Below are 10905 nucleotides of genomic sequence, written 5' to 3'. Positions count from 1 at the left end.
AGCAGACTTTCTAAGCTAAATAGACCAAAGGGCTGAATCTTAGATCAGATAATCTCAAGAGAGATGTACTTGGATTAAAAAAAAACTCTTAAAACTAAGCTCAGTCTCGAGCGCTGAAAAGCAAAACAAAAACCTTAAAATTTGTCGGATGACATATCAATTGCCAGTTGGTTGTTCATTATTGGAACTCGAAAAAAAGCTAAAGCCTGAACAAAATGTTACTTTTTTTGGTCCTTCTGATCGTAAAAAAAAATGTTGAGCCATATTTTATATTTTTCCACTTTTTAACCAATTTTCCACTTTCTCGACTCTTTTTCGACCTTTTATTTGACTATTTTTCACATTTTAGGACAATTTTAGCCCTTTTACGTTAGTCATTTGAGTCTACATTGCTTCCTTCTTACCTTGTTTGGGACCTTTTTGTTTACTTATGTGCGGCATGATAAGATGAAGGATTAAATCCTCAGCCCGAACCTTTTAGCAATTCTTTTCACTGTTTGTCTAGTTGTTGCCACTTACGCTTTATACAATATTTGGTCTACCAACGAAGTCAATACATCAAATTTAACTCACTTTTTTGGTTTGAGAAAGTCTGCAAAAAAGAACTACAGTTGAGCTACATCTGTTGTCATGGGTTTGATCCGACCCAAAATTATTTTGGGAACAAAAGCACCCTCAGCACCAAATCAGTAGGTTCCAGAAGAAAGTCAATTGTTCACCATAACATTTGTATTAATTGAAAAAGCGTTCAAATGTCAAAAATTGCAAGAAAAAAGATGTCTTCTAAACTCAACAGAATGCCTAGTAAATATAGTTGGGTGCCTAGATTTTGTAATAGAATGCAAGGAGGCTAAATGGGCAAAAAAAGACCTCTTCCCAATTGCAACAATTTTTCTTGCATTATTGTAACTCGTTTTGGTATATTTACATCTTTTTCGCACATTTTCACAGCTTTTTTTAAGTTCTGAGAACATTTTCTTGATCAAGAAAATATATTCATAATTTCAGCTGTCAAAGTGCTCTCTAGTTATTAACAAACAACTGGCGTTAGGATATTTTATTTGGCTTGTTTCTTGTGTTCACTTTCAACCCCCAGGACAAAGACTCTGTCCATCCATCCTCTAATCCATCCATCCACTCACCCTTCCTGCCTCACCACCGTCACCACTACATACACATGTCCAAGCACCAAGACTGGTGGCCCATGGTAACAATAAAAACAGGTTTTGAAGCCTCAGAATGAGACCAAGTTTGTTTCCCTTGTTTCTAAGTTTTTAGGTACCAAGCCCTGATCTAATTGTTCTACCAATTCGGTTTTTAACATATGTCGTGGCTCTGTCCTCTGTGTATACTATGTAGCTATGGCCTAGAGTGGTTCGATTTGGTTTCTTGTACTGTTCTGCATGCCATTTTGGTGCATCTGAGCCCTATATCAATTTTGAGTACTTTAGAGCAGACGAGAGTACTCTACAACACCAGATTTTACAAGATACAGCGTCACGTAAACTTGATTGACCAGAGGCCGGTTTTTTAAACGCTCTTACCTCGGAGTTAAGGCTTGGATGTTATTCAGAATGAGCATCAACTGACCACTCCTTTGAGCGTAGTTTCATTCTGGTTAACGTCCAAGCACCAAACTCCAAGGGAAGACCTCTAAGAAACTCGCCTCAAACAGACAAGGTTATCCGAAGAATATTGTAAGATTGCCATTAGCCGTCTAACAAGGCGTCTTGGCCGATTCCTTCATTTGATGCTAGGTTACACCATTTTGCTCAGCTATGTCAAATACTGATGAAGTAAAAACTTCCCCGGGTCCATGTTAAATTTTAGCTGGTTTCTGAGCATTTTCTATCATGAACTTTGCCCCGAGTATTGGCGGCAAGTTGCAAAGAATCCTTTGATCTTTTGATATGAATTCTCGTGAAGATTGTGTCTACGCTTAAGAGATGCCGAAATGTAGAAATGAAGTCGACAGTGTCTCCAAAAAGGTCAAAGGTGAAGAAATGAAAATCTAACCTTTGTCCATGGTAATTTTTTAATCATAGTCATTTAACTGGACAAATAAAGACCATTTGTATATCGTACAGCAGGCTTAATGCCATTCCATTGTCCTATTCATAGGTGGAGCACAGACTATTAGAATTTAGTTAAACGTCCAATGGGCTTCCCGCCAAGAATGATTCATTTTGGGCAGGAGCAATTCTGAGCCCTATTTTAAAATGTATAAATAAAATACGAAATTTACATTGTTGTACTAAAAGCCAGTCATTTTTATTCAAATTACAAAAAGGTCGTTCGCTTAAAAATTCCGTCGTCTAAAGCTTATGCAGCTGACTCAGAGTGGGCGAGAAATTACTTCACAACCTTGATCACCTCCTCTGATCTCCTTAATCTATATTTTGGACACTCATTTGACCAAGTTAGTTGATTTGGTGTGAGTTTTAGATATGTACTGAATATATGTATTTTAGATAAAGTGAACGGTTCAGAAGATACCAAATTACCAAACGTTGTGAGTCCACAACTCAATCGATGGAGATAACGTCTTTGCTTCATCTAGTTGCAGACCAAAAGGACTTTGAGATAAGAGAGTACGCTCTAAGATGCTAGGCGTACTTTCCTTTTTTTTGGAGGGCTACTCCTAAATCCTTCATGGACGAGCCTTGCTCAATATCTTTACCTCCATTATCTCCGTTGAGGGGAATTTCATTACTTTTTCGCGAATAGACATCGTGATATAACGAATACTACGCCAACTCTTTCTAGGGAAACATTTCAAATCCTGAGGCCTGTTTTTTAAGAGCTTACCTCGGAGTTAGGACGCTAATCGGAATGCAAAAAAACCTGGCCCAAAGTGGTGAGCGGATGCTTATTCTTGATCAGGTCCAAGCCTTAAATCGGGGGTACGAGCATTTAAGAAACTTGCCTCTGTAAAGGTAAAATTGCCAATACTAGCTATGAAAATGTGTTGAAGTTTTGGTGAATGATTCTTTGCGAGCTTTTCAACGTTTGTTAGTCTGCACCTAAACGAGGCAGATGGCGCTGGTGAATACGCTGAAAAACTCTTGCGCGTCTTTATTTTCAGCAAAAAGTCCATGTTGTTTTTTACACCGTAACTCTATCAAAAATGTTCAGGAAAGCTAACCAGGAAAAGGTCTGAGATGTTCAGGAGTTTTGCCCATAGCCATGTTTTTCAACTTTTTGCCGATTTTGCCTTGTTGACGGTTTGCAAATCTAACTTTATGCAAAATTTATCAGAAGACAAAGTCGTTCATTACGAAAATCCTTCGTACTTGAAAATCGTTCCGCACCAAACTCGAAATGATGCAATTCATGTGGAAAGGTAAGTCTGACCTTTGTTTCCAAGATCCATCCATACCTAACATTTCTTATGGAACAATATGATAGCATGATTGCCATTCCAGGAACTCCTTAATTGAGGCTAAGTCAGTTGAATCATCTGTTCCCACAGATGTACTACACTCTTCTCTATAAATTTATCATATCAATATATCATATCTTACATTTGACACACATATTATAACGTCCAGGAGCACACCACATTTTTAGAGTCCGTTCCATGTTGAGAATGTGATAAATGATTCACATGGAGGTTAAACTATCACATTGATTTGATTAAGTGCTGGTTTCGTCGTTGAAGCCCAAGTCTTCCATCGAGTCCTCTGTCCTTGAAAAGGATGAGATTTCTTGCTTCTCTGCCCACTGAATGGCTCGGTGACCATTGCTTTGATCCTCAGCCAGAGCAATCGGCTTGATAAGAATCTCGTCGGGTAATGTTATTCCGAGCCACCGTTCCTGTAATCACAAGAAATATCGTAATGGATATTTTTCTGTACTCCCTGGATGCTCAATTACATCTTCCTCTAGATCTAGATCTGAACTTAATTGAGCGAGTTAACATGCTTATTTGCTCGAATAGCCCCCGAAAGTCCTGAGTTTTTACCTGTGATTGGTCTAAAGAGTTCTGATGGGTGAGGTTCTTTTGAATCAGCTCTGTCCGAAGCTCGTTGGTTGTAGCCTCTCTTGGTAGTAAAGGCTTCTTTAGGATGGGCATGGCTGGAACTCGGACCTCGTTCACTGGAAATGATGATGGGTTTAGATAGAGTAGACAAACATGCGGAATTGTACCTGATGCTTACATGAAATCGAGAGATGTGTCCTTGCCGTTACAAACGGGATTTGAAGCTTCTTGACGACTTTTTGATTTATTTTCTCAGATCTTTGGATCCTCTCCCATCGACGTTCCATTTTCCGGCTCTTGTGTCCTTTTATGAACCTTCTGAAGGCTCCTCGAAACTGGGGAAAATTGAATAATGTCTAATATGGACTCTGTTAAGGTTCTTGGAACATCATCTCAAATTTACTTGCCGATCTTGGCTTAGGATTTTCAGATTTTGAAGTGAACAAATGTTTGGAACCAAACTACCTCGTTGTTTAATTTCCCAAATTGGAAAAGAAGAGATGTGTAAGAAACTAAAAGCTTGAATTCCTGAAGTATTGACTTTTGAATAACCAGGAAAATTGCGTTCTTGCACTTTCAATTGCTTGCACTATACTTTGAGACATGCATTTCTGGCTAAATGAGACTAAGGCACTTTCATTCTAAAAGTAAAACTTAACTGCAAATGGTTGCTCACCTGAGGATTCATGGCCACATAAATCACGGGATTCCAGCACACTGAGGACTTGGCCGTCATCAGAGGGATTACCACCACTGCGGGAGTCACATAACTACAAAAGTGCAAAGATGCAAGTTTTGAGCATCACTAAATCAATCAACAAGACGGTCCAACAAACAAAAAGACATATTGAGACGAAATGGAGCGGGTTGTCTTTGATTTGGAACATGGTTAGTTTAACCGACGTAATGTTAGGTAGCTCACTCAGTTGATCCATTACATTGATTTTGCTAGAGGCAATTTACATTTTTGAAATGGTACAATGATCAAATTCAGAATATTTGTGCTGAGCATCAAAATGGTCCTTGAATGCGAAGTATATTATTGGGTACATTTTGATTGAATTGACCCCCCCCCTCCATCTTTATTCGTCTTGCCAGATTGCTAGTCAAGTACTCATTTCAATAATGGTTCAATTTAATCCAAAACTTGAACACGAAAGGCCTTAATGAGTTTTTTTTTCACCCATGGAAAAATGTAATTGAGCTGATAACTGCTTTACATCCTTCCCATGGCCAACACCGTATCCAATGCGGATTAACTACTTTCAACTGCACGTACAGTAGATCCATGCTTCCCTTCACAATAAAATCATTTGTGAATGACTCACCCCTCGCCACCGAAAAAATAGAAACATGTGATCACACCGTATGGCATCCAACAGAGAATAAATGAGACATTCATCCAAATCACGTGGGCGGCTATCCGACGATCCCGTCTTTGGGACATTCGTCGAATCGTGGTGTTAGAAAAAGACCTGGATTTCTGAAAAACATATCTCTCATTTCAGTTTTAAAACTTTTGGGGATTAGTTTTAATCTAGAAAAAGACACTTACCTCTTTTAAGAGTCTCAATGTTAGTACTGAGGTGAAGAGAATGACGACCAAAGGAAGGAAGAAACCGATAACGAACCACCACCAAGTGTACCAATAATGGCGATTGGACTCCCAATCCGGGGCACAACTGGATGTCGGAAGACAAGAATTGTATTAAAACTTGAATAAGAGCTTGTATCTGTAATAATGGAACGATCGCTTACGTCATTCCCGAAGTTTCTGGTACGAATTCGCCCCAACCGAAGAAAGGGGGAACAGACACGGTGAGGGTGTAAAGCCAAATTAAGATGACAATTAGACCAGATGTCGAGTACGAGGAGATCTTGAACTTCTCTGGTCGAGACAATATCAGGTAGCGTTGCATGGATAATACTGCTAATGTACATATGGAAACCGTTCCTGGGGAAAGACATAAAGACTCTATGGTCAGGTTTCCATTCCGTGTTTAGATCATAACGACCTAATGCACCTACACTATACTATCAAGGAAGGCTGTCGAGTCATGGAAACTGAATGTTAGGAAAACGCGTCCTACACTTTTTGTATGTCAATGCTAAATGCGTCTCTTAGGCTAGATTGGTAGTGGTATCGTGTGAATTTCGGAGTGTATTAACGATTCTTTAGAGAGTCTCAGACTCCAATATCTACTGGCGAAACACTTTCAAACAAATTTAGGACGGAAAGCATGTTGAATTGCTAATGTTTCAGGACCGAATCAGTTATAAAACCAACCGAATATTTCTTATCTTACCCACGGTAGTTAAAATGAATCCAGTTGAAAGACACAGCTGTTTTCCCAATTTCCAGCCATATCCGTAAGATGCCATAAAGTCCACGGGAACACCGTAGAATACAATACAAGAGTCAGAGAAGATCATGTTCATCAAAATGTAATTGAAGGGGGTGCGGATCTGAAAAAAACAAAACAGACATATTTACCATTTGAATGGCTTTATGGGGCTGATATAACTGAATGGTAATATTAAATATTCATGGCAAAATTTGGCTTTGATGATCCTATGTCTTGGTGAGCTGGGTAAGATGTAACAACCTTCATTTGACCCCTTGGGGCTCTTGGATGGACTTGAAAGTTTGTTTAAAACTTTTGCATATGTTACCTCAGAATACTTTCAAAACGGATGCGGGTAGTTATTAAGTTTTGAATGCAACATGTTTGAGGCTTTTAAGATGATGAATTTCAAACTGTACACGGTTCAGGCCTTCTACTCACCATGGGTGTAATGAGAAACAACACAAACACTGTCAGGTTGGCCATCACACCAAATGTTCCAATTGATATAAGAGCAGTACAAGCCGCATGGAACACCCATTTGGGCATATTAGGGCTCACATTGTCATAATCCACTTGAAACGGAACACTTTCTTCATCCGAGGTATTGACGCAATTGGGTGCAAGAACAACACCGTGGTTCAAAGGGCTTGTAATTGAAATGAGATCATCCATGGCGTTTTCTTTTGAGATCAAGTTTTTGCAAAGGAAAGTTCAGATCCCAAGGAGTTCAAAGATAATTGGCACAGGTGCTTGACTCAGACAGGTCGTTATTGTCATTCTGAAGGACATTGTTCTCTTGGCGACTGTGAGAGTGGAACTGATGCTCCGCCTTGCCAAAAAGCCAGGGGAAGTGTAGGGTCTCGTCGCTCTTTCTCTCTTGTTGGAACACTTCCCCTTTCTTGCACTCTCGAGGATCCCTCGGATCAGTTTCCTGGAACACAAATATCAGACGATTGAGGTCGACAACAACGGTCGGAAGAAAAACCTTCGTCGGTCGTAGAGCGTTTATTGTGTAACAAGTTGAAATGGGTCAATACTCTGGTTATGATCAAATCTCACTGCGTATAGTACTATCTATTATTGTTTTTTATTTGTCCCGACCACTCTGGCATCAGATGGACAGCTTTTCAGAAAACAATATAAAGTAGACAACATCACCCTCGTCAGATTTCCGCTTCAAGTGTTAACTCTTAATTGATAGGTATGTATCACTTTACTGTGGAAGTGGACTTTTTGTCATCGATACTGGTGACGTTAGGAACAACCACTAGATCATGTTCTGATTGCTCATCTTCAAGTTCGAATTTGGATCCTCTGAGAGATTTCATTGAACCAAAGGAAGGGTTATGCAGAAACATACTCGCAAAGGCTGGGATGATTTGAAGGCCCGATGATCATGAAGGTTTGGAACAACATACGGAAATGTTCTTTGGGAAAGTCATTCAGTCTGTCCGATCATCTTCTTACAGTAAACGTAAGCCCCACCCTTTTACGAATATCAAATTAAATATCTCAGCCTATCGTATTATTACAATTCATGGTTATGTAGGACTCATACGCTTTACTGCTTGCCTGTCTTAGACTGATATTAGAAAGTCCAGATAGTTTATTTAGGAAAGGAAACTTTAGCGGGAGAAGTTTGTTGTACCAACTCTCTGAAATACTAGATCGATCAATCTGTAACTGACAACCTTGTTAACGAATTTCCATGCCTCACAATGTTTGACATCTATAATCATCCTTTCTGACTTGAAGGTTTCTCAATCATTTGGTTTCTAAGGAGCTCCACCCATGAGTAATGGTAGGCTGACAGTCTTAGAGCTACCGGGCTAAAGTCTTCAACCACTATGGCGTGGGGTTCAGTCGCATTCTGGATAAGCTTCGTCCATTTGGGTTGGCTCCAATTAGTTGAGCAGGTTTACAAAAGGTTCACCAAGTCCAAAGATGTTTTACTTGGAACATGGGTGTAACGACATAGCTCTTCTATAGGGAGAGACTAAATCATTTGGGTCTGTTCAGTATTCAGAGAAGGTACAAACAGTATTAGATACTGTACGCTTTCGAAAGCATCGATTAGCTTTGTCACAAACCAGGTTTTAGGGTCCATTATACTGACCGCAGAGGCTTAACGTGCGTTTTGCTAACATCTTCTTCGAGAAAGCGTGCGAGAATTCAGACTATGTAGTTCGATGAAGTCGTCTTATATTCCTTCTCTGGTAGCTTCATTGCCCAATTTACTTGCTTCTTGTATTTATGAGTGATATGTGCATACTAGTTGAGGCATGTTAGTATGCAGATTTTAAGTCGGACTTAGACAAGTTATTGAATTAAGTCCTAGATCAGCCATACGTATATACGTATAAGGTCTAACCAGGCCTGTCAAATATTGATTTGTTGGTGGATCAAAAATTACTTCAAAGTTAAATCAAATAAAAGTATTCACTCTTTCATCTACATGGAACTGTCATGAATTGCATTCCCAGTATCTCTAAGTTAGTCAGTTAGAGCAAAACATGTTCAGCCATATTTCCCTCAAGCAAAAGGTTGTCATCTGCAAAATGATATTTGTTAACCTCAGGCGCTCAGGGCAAAGCTCTCGATTGACAGTGTTTTGTAATTTTCAAGGAGAAAGGTGAGATATATTTGTCTCAGACCATGTTGACAAAGCGAAAGCGTATGTTTCCACGACCCTAACTGACTCATAATCAGTACTGTTCATTTGGATGTACATTCGGATATTGTGCTCCAACAGGGAACAATACCAATACTTCATATTTAGAACAGACTTTCCTATAGTAATTATTGAGCACTTCCTCGTACCACACCAAATTGTTATCTAATGCTAAAAGTAATGTCGAAACTACGCATGACTGTACTCCTCAATCTCAATTTAAGCCAATATCAGCAGGTCTTTGTTTTTAAAATGTTATAGTAGTTTTTCAAAAATAGATTTTACTATATCTGGAAACGTTCTGCCAAAGCAAAAAGTGTTCTAGAACCGTTGCTCAGACGAGGGGAATTGTTCCCATTAAATATTTCTTTTTGGTGAAAAAATATATCTTTAACTGAAAACGTCCAATTAAAGTGCTCATAACTTGTTTCAAATCAAGGACCAAAACGATAATCAATCTAGCTTATCAAATACAATCCATTTTCCTCATTCTATTTCAATAGATACCTCTAATAAGTTGCAAATGTGATCAATCAATCTCGGCATGTTTTTGATAAAAGACCTCAGGCATCACCATATTACAATCCTGGGAAAGGCAAGCGAGAGTCACAAAGGACTCGTCCCCAATTAGCTAACGTATTCATTAGCAATCTGGTTCCATGCTCTCCACATTTTCGGTGGATCAAATAAGCTTCTGGCCTTTCCAATCCAAGCCTGAAAGATGACTATGAATCACAATCACGTAATTCTCTGGTAAAACCGGTCAATAAGAATCTTCAGTGTTAACTTTGTCTTAGGGCGGCTTCACACTACGACGGAAAACCAAGATTGAATCCGGTTTGAGGATTTTTTGCGGACTTCCTTATCGCAAGTGGGATTGGAATCCCAACAGTTCAAGACGAGAAATTTATTCATTTTACTTAACTTTTATTAATATGCATTATTTGATCGACTCACGAATTAATATAAGATTGATCGGAAGTATTGGTCAAAACCTTGCCCAAGTCTGACTTAAATCCTGCTACTGGATCAACGCCTACATACGACCTACGAATGTTTGAAGGAACCAAATTGAACAATGAAGGATCCCGAGAAAGAAGAGAAGTGGACTTCATTGTTTGAACTAGTCCGGATTCTCGAGGGCTTGAAGGTGCTCTCAAAATGCACATTAAGCCTCTACGGTCACTAGAACTGACCCTAAATCCTGGGTTGGGACAAAGCTCATGAATGAGCTTATTTTGGAAACGTAAAGTATCTGATACCTTTCGTAACTTCTCTGAACACTGCACAGTCCCAAACTTTCAAGCCTGTCCCAATACGAAAGCTCTCTCATACCTATGATGTTCCTGGTAAAACATTTTTGGACCTGCTCGAGCTTTTGTAAACCTGCTGAACTAATTGGAGCCCAAATGGGTGAAGTATATTCGAGATTCGGCTGGACAATCGGCTTGTACAGAGTTAGCATCGTGATACTATATCTGCACTCAAACATGCGATATATCCAACCACATGTTTGAAAAGCTGTACCCATTTTCAACTGGATATGCTCATCGAACTTTCCATTATCTTGGAGGACTATACATAAATCCTTCATGAATGAGACCTGCTCAATGTCCTTACCTCTGTCATCTAATAGTGGAGTGTCTAATGGCCTCGACCCAAAGGTCATTGAGCGGAATTTCATTCCATTCAGTGCTATATTACTCACAGCAAGCCAAGAGTAGATTTGGTCTAGGACCTCTACCAGAACACCGGAATTCTGACCATTCCTACCACCTACCAATTTTGTATCATCAGCATAGGAAGAGATACTGACATTAGTACTAACAAGCTTCTGAAGCGGAGCAATGAAGATGATGAAAAGGAGAGGACCCAAAATGGAGCCCTGAGGAACACCCGACTTG

The 10905-nt window shown here is 39.4% G+C and overlaps 1 protein-coding gene across 1 annotated transcript; it reads right to left on the bottom strand.

Annotated features, from left to right (window-relative positions):
• Positions 1 to 3267: 3267 nt before the first annotated feature.
• LOC131884179 (rhodopsin-like) lies at positions 3268 to 6945 on the bottom strand (the record flags this gene model as incomplete). The annotated part of the gene is given in 9 exon segments (XM_059231867.1): positions 3268 to 3816; positions 3965 to 4098; positions 4161 to 4317; positions 4659 to 4752; positions 5311 to 5465; positions 5538 to 5664; positions 5741 to 5936; positions 6289 to 6448; positions 6769 to 6945. Coding segments are annotated over 9 exon segments (1380 nt in total), but the record flags the coding sequence as incomplete, so codon positions are not given.
• Between the last annotated feature and the right edge of the window lie 3960 nt (positions 6946 to 10905).

Source organism: Tigriopus californicus, chromosome 7 (genome assembly GCF_007210705.1).
Source record: "Tigriopus californicus strain San Diego chromosome 7, Tcal_SD_v2.1, whole genome shotgun sequence".
NCBI lineage: Eukaryota > Metazoa > Arthropoda > Copepoda > Harpacticoida > Harpacticidae > Tigriopus > Tigriopus californicus.
This window is presented reverse-complemented; position numbering and strand designations above follow the sequence as displayed.